This window comes from Xenopus laevis, chromosome 2L (assembly GCF_017654675.1).
Source record: "Xenopus laevis strain J_2021 chromosome 2L, Xenopus_laevis_v10.1, whole genome shotgun sequence".
NCBI classification, from domain to species: domain Eukaryota; kingdom Metazoa; phylum Chordata; class Amphibia; order Anura; family Pipidae; genus Xenopus; species Xenopus laevis.
Window position 1 is genome coordinate 171,899,751 of NC_054373.1, and position 26,403 is coordinate 171,926,153.

Consider the following 26,403-nt stretch of genomic DNA (forward strand, 5'->3'; position numbering starts at 1 on the left):
CTTAATATAGAAGTAAAGAAGTTAATAGGAAAGAAAAGAAAGGCATTTAAAAACTACAAGCCTGTTGGGACAGAAGCTGCATTTAATGAATATAAACACTATAATAAATGTAGTAAATCAACAATCCGGAAGGCAAAGAAAGGAAAGGAAGAGTGCATTGCAGTGAAGGCTAAGACTAACCCCAGGTTAAAGATGGCCATAGACGCAACGATCCGATCATACGAATCGTGGATTCGTACGATTTTCGGACCGTGTGTGGAGAGTCCCGACATTTTTCGTCCGGCGGAGATCGGTCGTTTGGTCGATCGGACAGGTTATAAAATTTCTGTCGGCTGCAGGTAATATCTCTGCGTGTATTGCCGATCATACGATTTTCAGTGGGAGACTGAGCTTTGTCTATCGTACGATTACTGTCAGGGGCAGAACATCGGCTGATCTGTTCTTTAACTACTTTATTTGGTCGGAATGGTAAGACTTTGATCTGATCAGTTATTTTCTTCAGTGTATACAATAGAAGAGTTCCCAGGTTCACTTGATAGCCCAGCTCAATCTAGTCAGTGGCTGACTCAGGATATGATCCATAAAGCTTTAATAAAAAATAATGTAAACAAGGCTCCAGGCCCTGATGGCACACACCCCCGGGTTCTAAGAGAGCTTAGTTCAGTTTTAGACCAGCCCCTATTTCTGATTTTCTCAGATTCACTTTAATCTGTTATGGTACCAATGGATTGGAGAAAAGCTGATGTCCTTCCAGTATTTAAAAAGGGAATACGATCTCAGCCTGGCAATTATAGGCCAGTACGTTTGACATCTGTGGTGGGCAAATTATTTGAAGGCTTGTTAAGGGATCACATTCAAAATTTTGTCCTAGTGAATGGCAGTATGAGCAGCGATCAGCATGGCTTTATGAAGGATAGGTCATGTCAGACGAATTTGATTGCTTTTTCTGATGAGGTAAGTAAGATGCTGGACAGTGGGGGCGGGCAGTAGATGTGATCTATTTGGATTTTGCCAGATCGTTTGATACCTTGCACGGTGCCCCACAAACGACTGCTTTCTAAACTAAGGTCTGTTGGGCTTAATGAAGTCGTTTGCACATGGATAGGAAACTGGCTACAGGATCGGGTACAGAGGGTGGTTGTTAATGGGACATTCTCTACTTGGAGTAAGGTTCTTAGTGGGATCCCTCAGGGCTCAGCATTGGCTCTACTTTTATTTAACTTGTTCATTAATGACTTAGGGGAGGGTGTTGTAAGTAATGTATCAGTGTTTGCAGATGACACAAAACTATCCAGCCCAATTAATTCCATCCAGTATGTGGCATCCTTGCAACACGATCTTGACAAACTGGCAATCTGGGCAGCTAAGTGGCAAATGAGATTCAAGAGGTGGTTCACTTTTTAGTTCACGTTTAGTATGGTAAAGAATGGGCAATTCTAGGCAACTTTTTATTTGGTCTTCATTATTTATCTTTTATTATTTTTTAAATTATTTGCATTTTTCTTCTGATTCTTTCCAGCTTTCAAATGGGGGTCACTAACGACATCTAAAAACAAATGCTCTGTAAGACTATAAATGTATTTGTTACTGTTGCTTTTAATTACTCATCTTTCTAATCATGTCCTCTACTATCCATATTCCAGTCACTCGTTCCAATCAATGCATGGTTGCTAGGGTAATTTGGACACTAACAACCAGATTGCTGAAATTGCAAACTGGAGAGCTTCTGGATAAAAAGCTAAATAACTCAAAAAGCACAAATGAAAAATGAACTACACTATATTAAAAGTTAACTCAAAGGTGAACAACTACTTTAATAAGAGAATAAGAGGATGGTTCTTGCACCAAAAGGCTTACATTCTGATGAGTAACCTGATGTTTTCCTTCCCATAATGCATGTATATGTACTTATTATACTCTTGGGTAAGATCCACATAACACGTTAGTGTTCTGTATAAAGAATAATGATCTTCAATCCATTTTTAGTGTTTTATTGCACCAGTTAAACAATTATCCAGTCAGCTAAGTCAATATTGTAAAATTTTATGGTGCTATCCTTTTAATGCAAATAAAAAGGCATTTATGAAGGAAAAGGTCCAGGAATCCAATACTTGCTTCTCTGTAATAATATATGAGTCCTATTAGCACTACCAGGTCATGCCCATTACCTATGGCAATACATCTAATTAAGTAATCTTGTTGGTGACAATGTAAATATATGTAAAAATGTAAAACAATAGTTTTTGTCAAAAAGGAAACATTTAAAGGAGATGTTCACCTTTAAATCATCATTAGTATGATGTAGATAGTGATATTCTGATACAATTTGCAATTGGTTTTCATTTTTTATTATTTGTGGTTTTTGAGTTATTTAGCTTTTTATTCAACAGCTCTCCAGTTTGCAGTTTCAGCAATTTGGCTGCTAGGGTCCAAATTACCCGAGCAACCATGCATTGGTTTGCATAAGAGACTGCAATTTGAATAGGAGAGGGTCTGAATAGAAAAATGAGTAATAAAAAGTAGTGATAACAATACATTTGTAGTCTTACAGAGCCTTTGTTTTTTTTTAGACGGGGTCAGTGCAAGCTGGAAAGAGCTTTCCCCATTTGAAAGCTGGAAAGAGTCAGAAGAAAAAGGCAAATCATTCAAAAATGGTAAAACATAATAATTAAAACTATTTGAAAGTTGCTTAGAATTGGCCATTCTATAACACACTAAAAGTTAACTTAAAGGTGACCCACCCATTTAAAGGAAACAGGGTCGGACTGGGAGGCCCGGGGCCCACCGGGACTCCAGTCCAGGGCCCCCCTACAGGCCCCCATCCCCCTGCTGCAACGCGCCGTGCGGCGCCCTTCAGCTGTGGCCCCCTCTGTGTGCATGTGCGCACGGCGCTGCGTCTGCACACATGCGCACACTGCGCATCGACGAAGATCCTTTTTTTCAAAAACAAGCATCGGGGGGAGGGGGCCTGGCTGGCCCGGCGGGGGCCCACGAGGGTCGGGGCCCACCGGGTTTTTTCCCGGTGTCCCGCCGGGCCAGTCCGACACTGAATATGGATAAATACTACATGGCAGCACAGAAACCAGTGCAATTAGCATCAGAATTTAATAATCAGCCCTGTAGCATCAGCTTATATTACAGACCAACCTCATTTTCTGCTGGATAATTAGTGACGAGCCCTAAGCTTAGCTTCTCAACAGCTGCTCAGAGCCCACTGAGCATGTGAGTGTCACAGACACTTTCCAAGATGGTGACCCCCTGTGACAAGTTTGAAGTCCTGGATCATTACTGCTATTGACAAGCTGAAACTTTAGGCTGGTGCAATAAGTTCAGTATATAAAACATTGCATTTTTAGGGTTTAGTTCTCTTTTAATTATTAATCAGCATTATACTGTGACATTTCTATTCTATGTGTACTGTATATTGTGAGTGGGTCCCTAAGCTCAGTAAGTGACAGCAGCACAGAGTATGTGCAGTGAATCAGCAGAAAAGAAGATGGGAAGCTACTGGGGCATCTTTGGAGACACAGATCTTTACTGCTAAAGACTTTGGTTTGCTGGGGCTGGCACAGAAGTCCAAAGCATAATGTACAACATTTCTAGCTACTTCTTTAGTTTAACTTTCCTTGTCCATTAAAATCTGACTAGAATGAGGAAAGCAAACAAAGGCAGTACAAGTTAATGGCTGCAATGCACATAGCTTAGGTAGAGTAATGATTCTTGCAGCAGCATTTCACATAAAATAGAATGTATTTTGGGGCTGTACAGTAGAATGTTACAGTACTGGTCAAGCATGACTGGTTTGCAGCTAAAAAGGGGAGAACACATATTTACTGAATGTTATGGGGTTGTAGAGTATGCGGGTGGTTGCTGTAAACTCTCAGGTGATGTTAGAGGCAACATAACTAGTTCAGCAAGAAGACATGATAATTCACAAACTTTGCTATATTATTTATGCTGAAATAGCCCTACAGTTGTTTATGACCCAATGCTAACAAACCACTTATGCACAGGCCAGTTTGGGTGTTATCTACATAATGTAATACAGTGCTACGCAATATGTTGGTGCTATATAAATACATGTTAATAATAATCCAAATGTCCAGGGGAGTTTACCAAATGTGTGTAGAGCGAGAAAAGAAGAGACCCTGAGGACAAAGCCTTGGTGTGCAATTCTAACAGCTGTCTTTAATGAAACTCAAGGATTTAAATTTATCAATTTAACACAGTTAAAGAGTTAGCGACACCCCCCCCCCTTCAGAGTTGCTTTAGAAGGTGAAAAATAAAACTTGGGCAGAGACACACCTGGAGATTCAGCCTCTTCTTCTGGCGACTAATCTCCCTGAACTGCCTTCCGGTCGGCTAGAATCTAAATCGCTGGTGGGATAGGAGTCAGAGTGCTTCCTTTTCCCGAAGTCACCTGAAGTTGCTTCATGATTTCGATTCCAGCCGGCGGGAAGGCATTGCAGGGAGATTAGTCGCCCGAAGAAGAGGTGATTTGTCGCTGGGCGACTGAATCGCCACGTGCGTCTGTGCCCTTACACTTCAGTTTTAGAAAAAACTGTCACAAATAGAAAGTAATTGGAAAAAGTCTTAATTTTTGCTGAACTCTCTGAAACCAACTGAACTGAAAAAAAGTGTTTGAAGGTGAACAACCCCTTTAACTAGACCCAGAGATTAGGGGAGATTAGGCAGCCATTAGACAAGGCAGCAATTTGCAGGCTCATGTGTGTCCATATGGTATATGCCTGAGCTCTGTAAAGTGCGTTGGGTTCGGCTTGTGCCAGTGACATCCCAACAAGCGGGTACTGACGGTGCACGGCGCCCAACCGGACCCAGGCCCAGCACAGATAAAAAGAAATATAAAAAGAAAATAAAAATAATCTTAAAGAGAAAATACAAGTGATAATTGAAAAAAGTTAGATGGGCCTCTTGTGTCTCCAGGTGCACCTGTGACTAGGGTTGCCACCTGCCCATTTTTTTGAAGGGCTGCCCGGGTCAAACCTGCCTGGCCGGTTTTCCAAATTAGCAAAACCGGGCAGGATTTCCTATGATTGACTCAGCATCCGGCCAATCGCCGGTTGCCACATCATAGCCCCGTCCCTGACCTCGCCACATCACAGCCCTGCCCGGATTGCACCGGGCGAAAAGATGGCAACCCTACCTGTGACCTGTGACCCAGACCCGGCACGAACAAAAAAAGACAGTGAGTCACTCACTGACTGTGCATTAATTCTCCCCTGCCTGTCGGCACTATAAAAAGTGGCTTTAGAAGCTGTAACAGTCCATTCCATAACTTATACTTCCACATCAGGGAGGCCTGTGGAAAGTGTAGCCTACAGGCCTCACATCTCATTAATCCACCACCCGTTGGCTCAAGGCTACAGATACTCTTGTGTGTGACAAATGAAACTGCACTCTCTGCTGCGTAGGGCTTATTTATCAACTCTGGGCAAATTGGCACCTGGGCAGTAACCCATGTTCAACATGCAACTGTGGCATAAAAAAAACGCAATGACTGACCGGTTGCTGTGGGATACCGACTGCCCATGTGCAAATGTGCCCAGTGTTTATAAATGGTGCTACATTATAACTCCATACCTCCCAACTGTCCCGTTTTTTGCGTGATAGTCCAGATTTTGGCAGCTCAACCCGCAGTATTGAAATGTCCCAACTTTCCCTTTGATCTCCTGCACTGAACAGCCAGAAAAAGATATAGAGCTTCTAACTTAATGGGCTTTTGGCAGAGAACCCAGAATAGATACTTAGATACTTTTGTAACAATTTAAATGAGACCTATAGGATAAATGAAAAGCCCCTACTTTTGTAGGCAATTATAAGTAATATATGGTGTTGCTTTTACATGGTGCTAAAAATTAATATTATCAAAAAAAAAAAAATAGCCCCTTTATTGGAGCTCCCTATAGATGTTCTCTGGTCCCTGTCTGTGTTTCAAATGAGGGGTGGGCATGTCCTAACGGTTCCTGCCAGAAGCACAGTAGAAGGGGGACAGCCAATCACAGCCCTGCAGTCACACAAGCACAGACAGGCTTCAGTTCCCTATCAGGTCCTGCTAGCTGCTGATTGGTTCCTGCCCTACAGACAGTGAGCTGAGAGCCACCAGCTCCCCTCACAGCCTGGGAATTCAGGGAGCAGAAAATGGAAGAGAAGGGAGAGATTATTAGGGTTTTTGCAGAAATATTCAATAAATCAGCCTGAAACTCCTTTTTTAAGTACATTTCTTCTATATCTAAATGAGTATAAAGCACTGGTACGTTCTTATCTTTTACACAAACTATTCTCCTTTAAGACAAGCAGGTCTCTTGGGAGAACTGAGACTCACAGCTTAAAGGGCAATTCACCCTCATTAGCAAAACTGTAATAGAACATAAAAACCCCCGAGATGTGTTCAAACTTTCATAACTTTGTAAAATGGGCATGGTAATTAGGGGGTGTGGCCACATAATGGGCGGGGTCAAAACGGTATTTTTGTCCCTCTTTCTGTTTCCATAATGTTTGTTATTTACAAGGAGTTTGTATGTTACACTCACAGACAGGTTTACCGGCCCCTTATATTCCCCTCAGGGGCGGGGACTGGTTGCTTAGTAACAAGTAAACACCTCCATAGAATAAAAGACAGCGGTGTATTGATTTGTGTTCTCTGGTCGCAATTCCGGCGCCAAGCCTGCGGCAAATGTTTATCAGGTCATTGCCTTGCGCCCAACCCTAAGTCCCTTTGGATAATAAGAAGAATCCCAGTAAGAGCCGCAGAGAAACAAGTCCGACAAGCACAGCTGGGAATTGATAAGAAGCAGCGCGAGAATATCGCGAGACTTCAGCCCCACAGCCTCTCAGTGTCCCGCTTCCTTGTGTTACTGCAGTGCCCTCTTCCGGTGAGCGCTGGAAGAAAGGGGAGGAGCCCCTGGCGCGCAGGACCAAGGAAATTTACCTGCTTCCGGAAGGTCAGGCTACAGCAGCAGGGAACATGGCAGCCGCAGCAAAACTAGTGGGTCTCTCTCGCTGCTTGTTGGCCGGGTCCAGGCTCGGTGTCCCCGCTGCGCGCACACTCATGTGGAAGGGAAGCAGCCGCCTGGGGCCCGGGCACATTCGCTGGTTCAGGTAAGTACAGACTAAAGCTGTGACAAGTGACTGTATGTGTTTAATATTGTGTCTCTTATCTACTCACCCGACCTGCTGTGTCACTTTAACCTTAACTTGCCCTTTGTCCTTGTCACTCACTAACTGTCTCCTTATACTCTCTCTCTCTGTCCCTGTTCTCTGTCACTATTACTTTCTCTGACTGTTTTACACCAATGTGTCTCACTGACTGTCACCTCCCTGTGTCACTATTATTTTCCCTGACTGTCTTATTACACCAATGTTTCTCACTAGTTGTCACCTCCCTGTGTCACTATTACTTTCCCTGACTGTCTTATTACACCAATGTTTCTCACTAATTGTCACCTCCCTGTGTCACTATTATTTTCCCTGACTGTCTTATTACACCAATGTGTCTCACTAACTGTCACCTCTCTGTGTCACTATTACTTTCCCTGACTGTCTTATTACACCAATGTGTCTCACTAACTGTCACCTCTCTGTGTCACTATTATTTTCCCTGACTGTCTTATTACACCAATGTGTCTCACTGACTGTCACCTCCCTGTGTCACTATTACTTTCCCTGAATGTCTTTCACCAATGTGTCTCACTAACTGTCACCTCCCTGTGTCACTATTACTTTCCCTGACTGTTTTACACCAATGTGTCTCACTGACTGTCACCTCCCTGTGTCACTATTATTTTCCCTGACTGTCTTATTACACCAATGTTTCTCACTAATTGTCACCTCTCTGTGTCACTATTACTTTCCCTGACTGTCTTATTACACCAATGTGTCTCACTAACTGTCACCTCTCTGTGTCACTATTATTTTCCCTGACTGTCTTATTACACCAATGTGTCTCACTGACTGTCACCTCCCTGTGTCACTATTACTTTCCCTGAATGTCTTTCACCAATGTGTCTCACTAACTGTCACCTCCCTGTGTCACTATTACTTTCCCTGACTGTCTTATTAAACCAATGTTTCTCACTAATTGTCACCTCTCTGTGTCACTATTATTTTCCCTGGCTGTCTTATTACACCAATGTTTCTCACTAATTGTCACCTCTCTGTGTTACTATTACTTTCCCTGACTATCTTATTACACCAATGTGTCTCACTAACTGTCACCTCCCTGTGTCACTATTACTTTCCCTGACTGTCTTATTACACCAATGTGTCTCACTAATTGTCACCTCTCTGTGTCACTATTATTTTCCCTGACTGTCTTATTACACCAATGTGTCTCACTGACTGTCACCTCCCTGTGTCACTTTTACTTTCCCTGACTGTCTTATTACACCAATGTGTCTCACTGACTGTCACCTCCCTGTGTCACTATTACTTTCCCTGACTGTCTTTCACCAATGTGTCTCACTAACTGTCACCTCCCTGTGTCACTATTACTTTCCCTGAATGTCTTTCACCAATGTGTCTCACTAACTGTCACCTCCCTGTGTCACTATTACTTTCCCTGACTGTCTTATTACACCAATGTTTCTCACTAATTGTCACCTCTCTGTGTCACTATTATTTTCCCTGGCTGTCTTATTACACCAGTGTTTCTCACTAATTGTCACCTTCTCTGTGTCACTATTATTTTCCCTGGCTGTCTTATTACACCAATGTTTCTCACTAATTGTCACCTCTCTGTGTCACTATTACTTTCCCTGAATGTCTTTCACCAATGTGTCTCACTAACTGTCACCTCCTTGTGTCACTATTACTTTCCCTGACTGTCTTTCACCAATGTGTCTCACTAACTGTCACCTCCCTGTGTCACTATTACTTTCCCTGAATGTCTTTCACCAATGTGTCTCACTAACTGTCACCTCCCTGTGTCACTATTACTTTCCCTGACTGTCTTATTACACCAATGTTTCTCACTAATTGTCACCTCTCTGTGTCACTATTATTTTCCCTGAATGTCTTTCACCAATGTGTCTCACTAACTGTCACCTCCCTGTGTCACTATTACTTTCCCTGACTGTCTTTCACCAATGTGTCTCACTAACTGTCACCTCCCTGTGTCACTATTACTTTCCCTGACTGTCTTATTACACCAATGTTTCTCACTAATTGTCACCTCTCTGTGTCACTATTACTTTCCCTGACTTTCTTATTACACCAATGTTTCTCACTAATTGTCACCTCTCTGTGTCACTATTATTTTCCCTGGCTGTCTTATTACACCAATGTTTCTCACTAATTGTCACCTCTCTGTGTCACTATTACTTTCCCTGACTGTCTTATTACACCAATGTGTCTCACTAACTGTCACCTCTCTGTGTCACTATTACTTTCCCTGACTGTCTTATTACACCAATGTGTCTCACTGACTGTCACCTCCCTGTGTCACTATTACTTTCCCTGACTGTCTTTCACCAATGTGTCTCACTAACTGTCACCTCCCTGTGTCACTATTACTTTCCCTGAATGTCTTTCACCAATGTGTCTCACTAACTGTCACCTCCCTGTGTCACTATTACTTTCCCTGACTGTCTTATTACACCAATGTTTCTCACTAATTGTCACCTCTCTGTGTCACTATTATTTTCCCTGGCTGTCTTATTACACCAATGTTTCTCACTAATTGTCACCTCTCTGTGTCACTATTATTTTCCCTGGCTGTCTTATTACACCAATGTTTCTCACTAATTGTCACCTCTCTGTGTCACTATTACTTTCCCTGAATGTCTTTCACCAATGTGTCTCACTAACTGTCACCTCCCTGTGTCACTATTACTTTCCCTGACTGTCTTATTACACCAATGTTTCTCACTAATTGTCACCTCTCTGAGTCACTATTACTTTCCCTGACTGTCTTATTACACCAATGTTTCTCACTAATTGTCACCTCCCTGTGTCACTATTACTTTCCCTGACTGTCTTATTACACCAATGTTTCTCACTAATTGTCACCTCTCTGTGTCACTATTATTTTCCCTGAATGTCTTTCACCAATGTGTCTCACTAACTGTCACCTCCCTGTGTCACTATTACTTTCCCTGACTGTCTTTCACCAATGTGTCTCACTAACTGTCACCTCCCTGTGTCACTATTACTTTCCCTGAATGTCTTTCACCAATGTGTCTCACTAACTGTCACCTCCCTGTGTCACTATTACTTTCCCTGACTGTCTTATTACACCAATGTTTCTCACTAATTGTCACCTCTCTGTGTCACTATTACTTTCCCTGACTGTCTTATTACACCAATGTTTCTCACTAATTGTCACCTCTCTGTGTCACTATTACTTTCCCTGACTGTCTTATTACACCAATGTGTCTCACTAACTGTCACCTCTCTGTGTCACTATTATTTTCCCTGACTGTCTTATTACACCAATGTGTCTCACTGACTGTCACCTCCCTGTGTCACTTTTACTTTCCCTGACTGTCTTATTACACCAATGTGTCTCACTAATTGTCACCTCTCTGTGTTACTATTACTTTCCCTGACTGTCTTATTACACCAATGTGTCTCACTGACTGTCACCTCCCTGTGTCACTATTACTTTCCCTGAATGTCTTTCACCAATGTGTCTCACTAACTGTCACCTCCCTGTGTCACTATTACTTTCCCTGACTGTCTTATTAAACCAATGTTTCTCACTAATTGTCACCTCTCTGTGTCACTATTATTTTCCCTGGCTGTCTTATTACACCAATGTTTCTCACTAATTGTCACCTCTCTGTGTTACTATTACTTTCCCTGACTATCTTATTACACCAATGTGTCTCACTAACTGTCACCTCCCTGTGTCACTATTACTTTCCCTGACTGTCTTATTACACCAATGTGTCTCACTAATTGTCACCTCTCTGTGTCACTATTATTTTCCCTGACTGTCTTATTACACCAATGTGTCTCACTGACTGTCACCTCCCTGTGTCACTTTTACTTTCCCTGACTGTCTTATTACACCAATGTGTCTCACTGACTGTCACCTCCCTGTGTCACTATTACTTTCCCTGACTGTCTTTCACCAATGTGTCTCACTAACTGTCACCTCCCTGTGTCACTATTACTTTCCCTGAATGTCTTTCACCAATGTGTCTCACTAACTGTCACCTCCCTGTGTCACTATTACTTTCCCTGACTGTCTTATTACACCAATGTTTCTCACTAATTGTCACCTCTCTGTGTCACTATTATTTTCCCTGGCTGTCTTATTACACCAGTGTTTCTCACTAATTGTCACCTCTCTGTGTCACTATTATTTTCCCTGGCTGTCTTATTACACCAATGTTTCTCACTAATTGTCACCTCTCTGTGTCACTATTACTTTCCCTGAATGTCTTTCACCAATGTGTCTCACTAACTGTCACCTCCTTGTGTCACTATTACTTTCCCTGACTGTCTTTCACCAATGTGTCTCACTAACTGTCACCTCCCTGTGTCACTATTACTTTCCCTGAATGTCTTTCACCAATGTGTCTCACTAACTGTCACCTCCCTGTGTCACTATTACTTTCCCTGACTGTCTTATTACACCAATGTTTCTCACTAATTGTCACCTCTCTGTGTCACTATTATTTTCCCTGAATGTCTTTCACCAATGTGTCTCACTAACTGTCACCTCCCTGTGTCACTAATACTTTCCCTGACTGTCTTTCACCAATGTGTCTCACTAACTGTCACCTCCCTGTGTCACTATTACTTTCCCTGACTGTCTTATTACACCAATGTTTCTCACTAATTGTCACCTCTCTGTGTCACTATTACTTTCCCTGACTTTCTTATTACACCAATGTTTCTCACTAATTGTCACCTCTCTGTGTCACTATTATTTTCCCTGGCTGTCTTATTACACCAATGTTTCTCACTAATTGTCACCTCTCTGTGTCACTATTACTTTCCCTGACTGTCTTATTACACCAATGTGTCTCACTAACTGTCACCTCTCTGTGTCACTATTACTTTCCCTGACTGTCTTATTACACCAATGTGTCTCACTGACTGTCACCTCCCTGTGTCACTATTACTTTCCCTGACTGTCTTTCACCAATGTGTCTCACTAACTGTCACCTCCCTGTGTCACTATTACTTTCCCTGAATGTCTTTCACCAATGTGTCTCACTAACTGTCACCTCCCTGTGTCACTATTACTTTCCCTGACTGTCTTATTACACCAATGTTTCTCACTAATTGTCACCTCTCTGTGTCACTATTATTTTCCCTGGCTGTCTTATTACACCAATGTTTCTCACTAATTGTCACCTCTCTGTGTCACTATTATTTTCCCTGGCTGTCTTATTACACCAATGTTTCTCACTAATTGTCACCTCTCTGTGTCACTATTACTTTCCCTGAATGTCTTTCACCAATGTGTCTCACTAACTGTCACCTCCCTGTGTCACTATTACTTTCCCTGACTGTCTTATTACACCAATGTTTCTCACTAATTGTCACCTCTCTGAGTCACTATTACTTTCCCTGACTGTCTTATTACACCAATGTTTCTCACTAATTGTCACCTCCCTGTGTCACTATTACTTTCCCTGACTGTCTTATTACACCAATGTTTCTCACTAATTGTCACCTCTCTGTGTCACTATTACTTTCCCTGACTGTCTTTCACCAATGTGTCTCACTAACTGTCACCTCCCTGTGTCACTATTACTTTCCCTGAATGTCTTTCACCAATGTGTCTCACTAACTGTCACCTCCCTGTGTCACTATTACTTTCCCTGACTGTCTTATTACACCAATGTTTCTCACTAATTGTCACCTCTCTGTGTCACTATTACTTTCCCTGACTGTCTTATTACACCAATGTTTCTCACTAATTGTCACCTCTCTGTGTCACTATTACTTTCCCTGAATGTCTTTCACCAATGTGTCTCACTAACTGTCACCTCCCTGTGTCACTATTATTTTCCCTGGCTGTCTTATTACACCAATGTTTCTCACTAATTGTCACCTCTCTGTGTCACTATTACTTTCCCTGAATGTCTTTCACCAATGTGTCTCACTAACTGTCACCTCCCTGTGTCACTATTACTTTCCCTGACTGTCTTATTACACCAATGTTTCTCACTAATTGTCACCTCTCTGAGTCACTATTACTTTCCCTGACTGTCTTATTACACCAATGTTTCTCACTAATTGTCACCTCCCTGTGTCACTATTACTTTCCCTGACTGTCTTATTACACCAATGTTTCTCACTAATTGTCACCTCTCTGTGTCACTATTATTTTCCCTGAATGTCTTTCACCAATGTGTCTCACTAACTGTCACCTCCCTGTGTCACTATTACTTTCCCTGACTGTCTTTCACCAATGTGTCTCACTAACTGTCACCTCCCTGTGTCACTATTACTTTCCCTGAATGTCTTTCACCAATGTGTCTCACTAACTGTCACCTCCCTGTGTCACTATTACTTTCCCTGACTGTCTTATTACACCAATGTTTCTCACTAATTGTCACCTCTCTGTGTCACTATTACTTTCCCTGACTGTCTTATTACACCAATGTTTCTCACTAATTGTCACCTCTCTGTGTCACTATTACTTTCCCTGACTGTCTTATTACACCAATGTTTCTCACTAATTGTCACCTCTCTGTGTCACTATTATTTTCCCTGGCTGTCTTATTACACCAATGTTTCTCACTAATTGTAACCTCTCTGTGTCACTATTACTTTCCCTGACTGTCTTATTACACCAATGTGTCTCACTAACTGTCACCTCTCTGTGTCACTATTACTTTCCCTGACTGTCTTATTACACCAATGTGTCTCACTGACTGTCACCTCCCTGTGTCACTATTACTTTCCCTGACTGTCTTTCACCAATGTGTCTCATTAACTGTCACCTCCCTGTGTCACTATTACTTTCCCTGAATGTCTTTCACCAATGTGTCTCACTAACTGTCACCTCCCTGTGTCACTATTACTTTCCCTGACTGTCTTATTACACCAATGTTTCTCACTAATTGTCACCTCTCTGTGTCACTATTATTTTCCCTGGCTGTCTTATTACACCAATGTTTCTCACTAATTGTCACCTCTCTGTGTCACTATTACTTTCCCTGAATGTCTTTCACCAATGTGTCTCACTAACTGTCACCTCCCTGTGTCACTATTACTTTCCCTGACTGTCTTATTACACCAATGTTTCTCACTAATTGTCACCTCTCTGTGTCACTATTACTTTCCCTGACTTTCTTATTACACCAATGTTTCTCACTAATTGTCACCTCCCTGTGTCACTATTACTTTCCCTGACTGTCTTATTACACCAATGTTTCTCACTAATTGTCACCTCTCTGTGTCACTATTATTTTCCCTGAATGTCTTTCACCAATGTGTCTCACTAACTGTCACCTCCCTGTGTCACTATTACTTTCCCTGACTGTCTTTCACCAATGTGTCTCACTAACTGTCACCTCCCTGTGTCACTATTACTTTCCCTGAATGTCTTTCACCAATGTGTCTCACTAACTGTCACCTCCCTGTGTCACTATTACTTTCCCTGACTGTCTTATTACACCAATGTTTCTCACTAATTGTCACCTCTCTGTGTCACTATTACTTTCCCTGACTGTCTTATTACACCAATGTTTCTCACTAATTGTCACCTCTCTGTGTCACTATTACTTTCCCTGACTGTCTTATTACACCAATGTGTCTCACTAACTGTCACCTCCCTGTGTCACTATTACTTTCCCTGACTGTCTTATTACACCAATGTGTCTCACTAATTGTCACCTCTCTCTGTCACTTTTACTTTCCCTGACTGTCTTATTACACCAATGTGTCTCACTAACTGTCACCTCCCTGTGTCACTATTACTTTCCCTGACTGTCTTATTACACCAATGTGTCTCACTAATTGTCACCTCTCTGTGTCACTATTATTTTCCCTGACTGTCTTATTACACCAATGTGTCTCACTAACTGTCACCTCCCTGTGTCACTATTACTTTCCCTGACTGTCTTATTACACCAATGTGTCTCACTAATTGTCACCTCTCTGTGTCACTATTATTTTCCCTGACTGTCTTATTACACCAATGTGTCTCCCTGACTGTCACCTCCCTGTGTCACTATTACTTTCCCTGACTGTCTTTCACCAATGTGTCTCACTAACTGTCACCTCCCTGTGTCACTATTACTTTCCCTGAATGTCTTTCACCAATGTGTCTCACTAACTGTCACCTCCCTGTGTCACTATTACTTTCCCTGACTGTCTTATTACACCAATGTTTCTCACTAATTGTCACCTCTCTGTGTCACTATTATTTTCCCTGAATGTCTTTCACCAATGTGTCTCACTAACTGTCACCTCCCTGTGTCACTATTACTTTCCCTGACTGTCTTTCACCAATGTGTCTCACTAACTGTCACCTCCCTGTGTCACTATTACTTTCCCTGAATGTCTTTCACCAATGTGTCTCACTAACTGTCACCTCCCTGTGTCACTATTACTTTCCCTGACTGTCTTATTACACCAATGTTTCTCACTAATTGTCACCTCTCTGTGTCACTATTACTTTCCCTGAATGTCTTTCACCAATGTGTCTCACTAACTGTCACCTCCCTGTGTCACTATTACTTTCCCTGACTGTCTTATTACACCAATGTTTCTCACTAATTGTCACCTCTCTGTGTCACTATTACTTTCCCTGATTGTCTTATTACACCAATGTTTCTCACTAATTGTCACCTCTCTGTGTCACTATTATTTTCCCTGGCTGTCTTATTACACCAATGTTTCTCACTAATTGTCACCTCTCTGTGTCACTATTACTTTCCCTGACTGTCTTATTACACCAATGTGTCTCACTAACTGTCACCTCCCTGTGTCACTATTACTTTCCCTGACTGTCTTATTACACCAATGTGTCTCACTAATTGTCACCTCTCTGTGTCACTATTATTTTCCCTGACTGTCTTATTACACCAATGTGTCTCACTGACTGTCACCTCCCTGTGTCACTTTTACTTTCCCTGACTGTCTTATTACACCAATGTGTCTCACTAACTGTCACCTCCCTGTGTCACTATTACTTTCCCTGACTGTCTTATTACACCAATGTGTCTCACTAATTGTCACCTCTCTGTGTCACTATTATTTTCCCTGACTGTCTTATTACACCAATGTGTCTCACTGACTGTCACCTCCCTGTGTCACTATTACTTTCCCTGACTGTCTTTCACCAATGTGTCTCACTAACTGTCACCTCCCTGTGTCACTATTACTTTCCCTGAATGTCTTTCACCAATGTGTTTCACTAACTGTCACCTCCCTGTGTCACTATTACTTTCCCTGACTGTCTTATTACACCAATGTTTCTCACTAATTGTCACCTCTCTGTGTCACTATTATTTTCCCTGGCTGTCTTATTACACCAATGTTTCTCACTAATTGTCACCTCTCTGTGTCACTATTACTTTCCCTGACTGTCTTATTACACCAATGTGTCTCACTAATTGTCACCTCTCTGTGTCACTATTATTTTCCCTGACTGTCTTATTACACCAATGTGTCTCACTGACTGTCACCTCCCTGTGTCACTTTTACTTTCCCTGACTGTCTTTCACCAATGTGTCTCACTAACTGTCACCTCTCTGTGTCACTATTACTTTCCCTGACTGTCTTATTACACCAATGTTTCTCACTAATTGTCACCTCTCTGTGTCACTATTATTTTCCCTGACTGTCTTATTACACCAATGTGTCTCACTGACTGTCACCTCCCTGTGTCACTTTTACTTTCCCTGACTGTCTTTCACCAATGTGTCTCACTAACTGTCACCTCCCTGTGTCACTATTACTTTCCCTGACTGTCTTATTACACCAATGTTTCTCACTAATTGTCACCTCTCTGTGCCACTATTATTTTCCCTGGCTGTCTTATTACACCAATGTGTCTCACTAACGGTCACCTCCCTGTGTCACTTTTACTTTCCCTGACTGTCTTATTACACCAATGTTTCTCACTAACTGTCACCTCTCTGTGTCACTATTACTTTCCCTCACTGTCTTATTACACCAATGTGTCTCACTAACTGTCACCTCCCTGTGTCACTTTTACTTTCCCTGCCTTATATCACTGAGTGTGTCTTTCCGACTGTTCCCTGCCTTTTATCAGTGACAGTTCCCTGCTTGCTAAAAGTTAGCTTAAATGTGAACAACCTCTTTAAAGGCCACCACACACATGCATCTTGCCAGTATCTGCATTCCCATGCCCACATCAGTTATTGCCCGTATCTGCCAATTTGTGTCAGACCTGGAGGCCAGTTAGGACAAGATTAGTGAAGACTGTCAAAAAAAAAACTATTATAGAAACTGATAATAAGATGGACAAACTACTGTTAACCTATTCAGCCATGGCAAATATAGGTAAAGAGGAAAACCTTTTGCTTTTTCTCCCAACACAGCAACTTACTCACCCTAGTATCCAGCAGCCAAGTGCCAGGTGTAGCTACAAAACACGGGGCTCATTTATCAACACTGGGCAAATTTGCCCATGGGCAGTTCCCCATAGCAACCAATCAGTGATTAGCTTTTTAAAACCAACTGCGAGTAGAACAATGAATGCAACAATCTGATTGGTTTCCATGGGTTATTGCCCATGGGCAAATTTGCCCAGTGTTGATAAATGACCCCCACTGTCCCTCTGCAAACGGTGACTCTGCAGAACCAGGAAGTAAAACAGAAAGATGGAAACTATGTTTACTTTCTATTTCTTGTTTAATGCAAGAGATAATAAAAAAGCAGCAATATTTCTTCATTAAAACCACAGATAAAACTAGTATTCAGCACAAGCCCTATTCATTGCACTTATGTTGTAGAAGGGGGGTATAATGTGCTTTGTAAGTTCTTTTTAAGGCAAAAGTTCACCCAGTGATTAGCAGTCACACAATTCAGAATTGTGTATTGTTTTCCAGCCAGAGGACATTATCTGGTCTTTAATTGTGCCTTAATCTACGTAAAAATCCTTTATGGCTCCGGTGTTGGGATTTGGGTTTGTAGCAAGACTCCGTGCTGCTCTGTGAGATAATTAGTAGGATTAGTCCAGCTGCTTTACATCATTTAGAGTAAAGTGCTTACAGCATTCCTATGGCTACTAATATCACAAGTGTTTTAACTGTTCTTGTCCAAGCTGCAAACACTACAGTTACTGCCCTCGCGAAAATGAAAATTTAATATAAGCTTCAGCATACTGACGTAAGAAACTTTCTAAATACAATCAATTAAATATTCTGCATTGTTTCTGAAATAATCAAGCTTATCTTCACTATCCCTCTCTCAGCATCTGTTTCTCCTCATTCTCTCTGCATGCAGCAGTTGAGTGTCAGATAATTATTGACAGTTAGATCCAATATATGTTTTATATATATATATATATATATATATATATATATATATATATATATATATATATATATATATATATATATATATATATATATATATATATATATATATATATATATATATATATATATATTACACACACCACAATGCCTAGTACTGGTATGGGACCTGTTATCCAGAACGCTCGAGACCTGGAGGGTTCAGGATGACAGATCTTTCCGTAATTTAGATCTCCATACCTTAAGGGGCACATTAACTAAGCTTGAGTGAAGGATTCAAAGTAAAAAAACTTCGAATTTCGAAGTATTTTTTTGGATACTTCGACCATTGAGTAGGCTACTACGACCTTCGACTACCACTTTAATTCCCCGAGGATGGAAAAGTCCGAATCAGAAAATCCAGCATCTCAGACCTGTCGAGGTTGCAATGTCAATGAGAGAAGTCACAATTATTTTTTGATGTGCAATAACCCGAAATTTTGGGAGTTTTTGGGTGAAAATTCCGAAAAAATCAGATGGAAAAATCAGAGAAATTTGTGAAAACTGATTTTTTCCTACAAAGCAAATTTTCACGAAAATGTAATCATAAAAAAGCCAAGCGGATTTGATCGGAGTTTGTAGCAGAAAATATTGAGATAAATTCGGACTTTGATAAATAACCCCCTAAATAAACCCAATAGGCTGGTTTTGCCTCCAATAAGGATTAATTATATCTTAGTTGGGATCAAGTACAAGCGACTGTTTTATTATTACAGAGAAAAAGGAAATCGTTTTTAAAAATTTGGATTATTTTATTAGAATGGAGTCTATGGGACGGCCTTCTCGTAATTTAGAGCTTTCTGGATAACGAGTTTCCACATACCTGTACTTCTAAAATGATTGTATAAATGAAACTGCTCCTTTGTTTTGCAGCTCAGAAGATAAAGTGACAGTGAACTTTATAAATCGAGATGGAGATACCCTGGTAGCAGAAGGAAAGGTCGGGGAATCGCTGCTGGATGTAGTTTTAGAAAAAAACCTAGACATTGATGGCTTCGGTAAGTATCTCTTTCCCAGCAGCGCCACTAACAGGAGCATGTATTGCATTAACTGCTTCGCCCCACTAGTATGGGCAGTGTAGCTGCACCTGTAATAGAAATTTCAGTTCTCAAAACGTCAAACTCACCAAATGCAGGAAGAGATCCAGTTGCACCGCCCTAAACCATCAGCTAAGGGAGCAGATAACTGTATTGTAGTAGAGCAGGCACTTCATAGACCAACCTTCAAAACAGACTTGTAGAATGATCAAAAGTTCATTAGGTACATAAGGATACATACAGCCTTACGTGTTTCATATCTTGCAGACACTTAGGGGCAGATTTATCAAGGGTCGAATTCAAAATTCTAATTCAAAATTAGCATTTTTGAAATTTTTTTATGGTCAAAACTTTTAAATTCAATTCGCGTTTTTCAACAAAATCCGATTTTCGAGATTCATCATCCTCTGGCCCTTTAAAGTGGTTGTTCACCTTCCAAACATTTCTTTTTCAGTTCAGTTGTTTTCAGATTGTTCCCCAAAAATAAAGACTTTTTTTCAATTAATTTCCATTATTTATTTTTCCAAAATCTAAGTTTAAAGTTGAATGTTCGTGTCTCTGGTGTTGGAGTCTGACGGCTCAGTAATTCAGGGTCAAACTCTAAACTGTTACAATTTTGCAACATTGAGTTGCAGCATCTCTGGAGTATCCGCAACTATTGTATCAATTCTAACAGCTAAGATAAGAAATGTATCAACTAAATGTATCAATTTAGGGTCTGGCCACACAAGCAGATTCGGGTAGATTAGTTGCCCCAGCGACAAATCTCTTCTACGGCAATGCACAAGTGGCGCTTCGTGTTCCGAAGTTGCCCGAAGTTATGGAAGGGCAGGGGGAAGGCCATTTCTGGGGGAGATTGTCGCCCTGAAGAAGAGGAGAATTGTCTCTGGGTGACTGTTCTCCCCGAATCTGCTCGTGTGGCCAGACCCTTAGAACAGTTCACAGGGTTGGCGACCCCCCCTCCCAGAGCTGCTTTAAAAGGTGAAAGATGACATGTTACACTTCAATATTAGAAAAATGGTGACACATAGAAAATAGAAAGTAATTGGAAAAAGTTGTTATTTCTGGTGATCTATCTGAAAACAACTAGTTGTTTGAAGGTGTACCACCCCTTTAAGAACTTGACTATTCCTGCCGAATTGCTGTATAAGTCAATGAAAGACGTCCAGGGATCAATTTGGAGTTGTTTGCAGCCTTTCTGACATTTGAGGTTTTTTTTTCAGAGAAAAGCACAAAATAAAAACGGTGGTACCATGTTAGCCAGCAGCAAAAATAACAAATAAAAAAACAAACAAATAACAAAAAGTATTGTAGAAGTGATACCTATATTGGCTAAATCAGGAAGTTACAGATCAATAGAGATTATCTCTACAATTGATCTCTATCTATCGGTAACTTCCTTAATTGCCCATTCTTTCACTGATCTAACAGTATATATGCTGTGCCTGACGAAGAGGCCTTGGTGCTCCGAAAGCTTGCAATCTATTTTTATTGTTAGCCAATACTTTTTGTATTTGTTTGTTTTTTTTTTTATTTGTTATTTCAGAGAAAAAAAAACTCGAATCAAGTTTTTAAAATACAAATCGAATTTAATTCAAGTTGTCGGGTTGATCCTATTCACCTGAGTTTAAAAAAATTGGATTTTTATAATACTACCAGCCCGCAGCCAATCAAAGGATTGCAGTATTCGCACATTAACTGTCCGTTGCCAATAGTAACAATATGGGTTATAACTTTGGGAAGAGACTCACACTTACCCAGCTGGGTTTGTGATGCACTTTTGTCTTTGTGTAACATTCTGGTTAATGCTGATTGTGTGTATGTGCAGGTGCTTGTGAAGGAACACTCGCCTGCTCTACCTGCCACCTCATCTTTGAAGACCAAATGTTTCAGCAGCTGGAGCCAATCACTGATGAAGAGATGGATATGTTGGACCTCGCTTATGGACTGACTGATATGTAAGGGACTGAAATCTCTCTAGCTGCCTGTTAGCTGTAAATGATGGAACTGGCTATCTTTAAACACCATTTAAGAGAGCTTTGTACACATTTAAAGGAGAACTAAAGCAGTAGCTACAAATGTTGTACATGATGTTTTGTGCTTCTGTACCAGCCCAAGGCAACCACAGCCCTTTAGCAGTAAAGATCGGTGTCTCCAAAGATGCCCCAGTAGCTCCCCATCTTCTTTTCTGCTGATTCACTGCACATGCTCTGTGCTGCTGTCACTTACTGAGCTTAGGGACCCACTCACAATATACAGTACACATAGAATAGAAATGTCACAATATAAGGCTGATTAGTAATTAATACAGATAATTACTACATGGCAGCACAGAAACCAGTACAATTAGCAAGACATTATCTGCTTGATAATTAGTGACGAGCCCTAAGCTTAGCTCCTCAACAGCTGCTCAGAGCCCACTGAGCATGTGAGTGTCACAGACACTTTCCAAGATGGTGACCCCCTGTGACAAGTTGGAAGTCCTGGATTGTAAGGCTACAAATGTATTGTTATTGCTACTTTTTATTACCCATCTTTCTATTCAGGCCACTTCTATCTATATTTCAGTATCTTATTCAAATCAATACATGGTTGCTAGGGTAATTTGGACCCTAGCAACCAGGTGACTTAAATTTTAAACTGGAGAGCTGCTGAATAAAAAGCTACATAACTTAAAACCCACAAATAATAATAAATGAAAACCAATACAAATTTTCTCATAATACCACTCTCTACATCATACTAAAAGTTAACTTAAAGGCGAACAAACCCCTTTAATTGTAAATCAAACCTTTTTTCAGTTCATGCGGTTACTGGCCCTTTAATGTCTGCCTTCTAGTGGAGGCCAAGAGAAATGTAGGTATAATTAGTTTTTCAGTAGACTGCTATGTAATCAGAGCACCTAAGGGCTTTCCCAGAATGATTTTTTTCAGCCTTATTTACCCCAACCCTCCTATATAGGTTTTGATATAGACATCACCTCACCCTAGCCAATGAACCTGGAGGATTTAATTTTAGTATGACATGGGTATAGTTTTAGTATTTTTCCCAGAATACATCAATAGCAGCAGGATATTTGTTTTAGGGCAGAGACACAGGAAGATTTGGGGAGATTTAGTCGCCCGGGGACAAATCACCTCTACTTTGGGCGATTAATGTCCCCGAACTGCTTTCCCCGCTGGCTAGAATCTAAATTGCCGGCAGGATGGCACTCGGGCAAATAGTTTTCCGAAGTAACCGAAATGTTTCCTCGTGAGGCAAATTTGGGCGACTTCGGAAACGAAGTGTTCCGAGTGCCATCCCGCCGGTGAATTCGATTCTAGCCGGGGGGAAGGCAGTTTGGGTAGATTAATATCACTTGAAGAAGAGGCGATTTATCCCAGGGCATCTAAATCTCCGAAATGGAAAGTGGAGTTGCAATGAGCAGCAGTGACCAGCGGGTGTCACTGTTACATGTCTGTGCTGCTGTGTATCAATGTAATTACTGAAATCCCAAATCCTTACAGCTGTACTGAACCCAATTAGTATGTATTCATCCAGCACTCTGGTGGGTAACATGGCACTTGATATCAAAGACTGTACATTCATTTTATCAGCCCTATAGGCTTCTCATTATCCTTTCCAGATTGTTAGTAAACCGAAACTGGAACTATATGTACTGGGTGCCCCCCAGTTGTGCATCCTAGAAATAATATTTCCCTTCCCTCTTTTTTTTATTCTATTTTGGTCTAAGAAAATGCAAAATCATAAAGAGGGATAGTTCATTAGCCGAAGGCTATCAAGCTTCTGGATCTGATAGCTGTCAGTATATTCTAACATATAATTTTGCACTCATAAGACTAATCTGTCCATTTGGGAAATACTGCTATTCTGTAGTATAGGAGTTATATTGCAGTTCCATGTTTTGCCTCATGGTGGAGCTGTTTTTCTTCTAATATTTTCCGTCTATTACTGTACTTAGGACAGATTTGGATGTGTGTGTGCCCCTTATTGTGATATATAAGGATAGTGAAAGTCACCAAGCAATTCCATGATCATATAAAGGAACAAGGCTGAAGGACTTTCATACAGGTCCTACCCCAAGGTGACACCTAATATCTTCCATATTTCTTATACAGGTACGGGATCCATTATCTGGAAATCCGTTATCCAGAAAGCTCCGAATTATGGAAAGGCCGTCTCCCGTAGACTCCATTTTATCCAAATCCAAAATTTTTAAAAAAGATTTCCTTTTTCTGTGTAATAATAAAACAGTAGCTTGTACTTGATCCCAACTAAGATATAATGAATCTTATTGGAAGCAAAACCAGCCTATTGGGTTTATTTAATGTTTACATGATGTTCTAGTAGACTTAAGGCATGAAGATCCAAATTACAGAAAGATCAGTTATCCAGAAAACCCCAGGTCCCAGGGAGCATTCTGGGCAATAGGTCCAGTAGCTGTAATATAAACGGTTTATTAGCGGTTACAACAGACGATGCTACTAAGCTCCTTATATAAGGGTATGTTTTCCAGGTTTATGTGTGCTTAAAGCTTGTACTGTATACGTGCTGTTTAACAGGGGTCGTTCACCTTAAAATTAACTTAGTATGATGTAGATATTGATATTCTGAGATCTGCAGCTGGTCGTAATTTTTTTTTTCTCCGTTTTTTAATAAAACTTTTTGTTTTGCACCTTTGTTTTGCAACTTTTTGTTTTGTCAAAATTACCCTAGCAACCAGGCACTGATTTGAATGAGAATCTGGAATATGAATAGGAGAGGACCTTAATAGAAGAAAAGGTTATAAAATGTTGGGATGCACCGAATCCAGGATTCGGTTCGGGATTCGGCTTTTTCAGCAAGATTCAGATTTGGCCAAACGAAATCCGAATCCTAATTTGCATATGCAAATTAGGGGTGGGGAGGGAAATCACATGACTTTTGTTACAAAACAACAAGTAAAAAATGGTTTCCCCTTCCCACCCCTAATTTGTATATGCAAATTAAGGCAAGTGCAGTTTTTGAATATGCAAATTAGGATTCAGAATTCTTTCGTGAAGGATTTGGGGGTTCGGCCGAATCCAAAATAGTGGATTCGGTGCATCCCTAATAAAAAGTAGCAATAACAATTAATTAATTGTAGCCTCGCAGAGCATTACTTTTGTTTTGGATGATGGGGTCAGTGGAAACAGTCAGAAGAAGAAGGGAAATAATACAAAAACTACCCGTATAAAAAATAATGAAGACAATTAAAAAGTTGCTAAGAATCTCCATTTTATAAAATACTAAATGTTAACTTAAAGGTGAACCACCCCCTTAATCACATGTGTAGGAAAGTAGCCCTTTACCTATTCATATTCCAGTCTCTTATTCAAATCAGTGCATGGTTGCTAGGGTCATTTGGACCCTAACAACCAGATGGCTGACATTGCAAACTGGAGAGCTGCTGAATAAAAAGCTAAATAACTCAAACACCACAAATAATAAAAAAATAAAAACCAGTTGCAAATTGTCTCAGAACATCACTCTCTCTACATCATACTAAAAGTGAATTTAAAGGTGAACAAACCCTTTAATAAGGGATCTTTTTACTGTATGTTCCAGGTCCCGGCTGGGCTGCCAGATCTGCCTGAAGAAATCCATGAACGGAATGACAGTGAAAGTGCCCGAGTCTGTGTCCGACGTCCGGCAGGCGGTGGATATGGGGAAAAGTTCATGAGACGGTGGACTTGTTTTGGGGGGAAACGCTGACTTTTTCTATACGATTTCATGATTCTACGTAATTATCACTAACTTTTAGGTGCTAGACTGAACCAATGGTCAATGTATTTCTGATTTTGCCTACAAATATATTTTGTACGTGGATATTCCCACAGTGTCAGACAGAGTGAGGGAGAGACCACTGTGCTTGCCCTTAACTCCATAGTGATAGATGCTATGAGTGTCTGTCCTTCATTCCCTCCATACACTAAAGCTTCTGTACAACAGCCAATCATGGAGCAGCCTCACTGCCAGCGCTTGATCCTCTTCCCCAAGTGCCAGCGTTATTCATAGTCTTTTATACATAGATATGTGCTGGAATTAAAGGCAGGAGGCCCCCATCTGAATGCTCCTATAAAGGGCAGCAGTGAAAGATAAATAACATTTGCCTTAAGCAGTAGCCTTTACATTCATTCACTGATTTTTACATAGTTCTTGTGTATTATAAAGGTATACGTTTTTAGGTACAAGGTTTGCTTATCCTTCACATCACTTCCTGTGGGGGAGGGGGGATGGGAGTTGCCATGCTGCAATCTTAGTCAGTGGGAGAACATAATATTATAATAAAGTCTAACCTTGGAATGAATGTGCTTTCTGCTTGCCGTGTGTCAGCGACCCCAGTAACCAGATCAGGAGAGGGAATAGTGAGAAGAGAACGAGGGTGTCCATGTCTTCCTCCTACTCCATGGGATACCAACCTGAACTATAGAGGGGCATATCCACTCCACTCTGGGTATGTGACTTATTATCTCGAATCCCCTTATCCAGAAATCTCAGTCATCACTCATAGTATCCTATTAAAACAAATTCTTCATTTTTGATATGTGTGTGTGTGTGTGTGTGTGTATATGTGTATATATATATATATATATATATATATATATATATATATATATATATATATATATATATATATATATATATATATATATATATATACTGTATATATAAAATACACAAAAGCCATTAATATCTTGTAAATTATATTCTTATAAACGGTGAGTAGTGATGTCATCAGTTATAAATGGTGAGTAGTGATGTCATTTCTGTCACATGACTCACTAAAACTTGTGTATTATAATAAGTATCCATTGTTGGAAAATATGAGGATATTTAAAGTCACCTCAGAGTTCACTGACCTGTATAAAAAC

General features: G+C 40.7%; 1 protein-coding gene across 1 annotated transcript; it reads left to right on the forward strand.

Annotated features, from left to right (window-relative positions):
- The first annotated feature begins 6,949 nt into the window (after nt 1–6,949).
- On the forward strand, nt 6,950–25,838 carry fdx1.L (ferredoxin 1 L homeolog). The gene is given in 4 exon segments (NM_001097772.1): nt 6,950–7,119; nt 19,347–19,471; nt 21,339–21,468; nt 25,097–25,838. Coding segments are annotated over 4 exon segments (504 nt in total). The 5' UTR covers nt 6,950–6,985; the 3' UTR covers nt 25,212–25,838.
- The last annotated feature ends 565 nt before the right edge of the window (nt 25,839–26,403 follow it).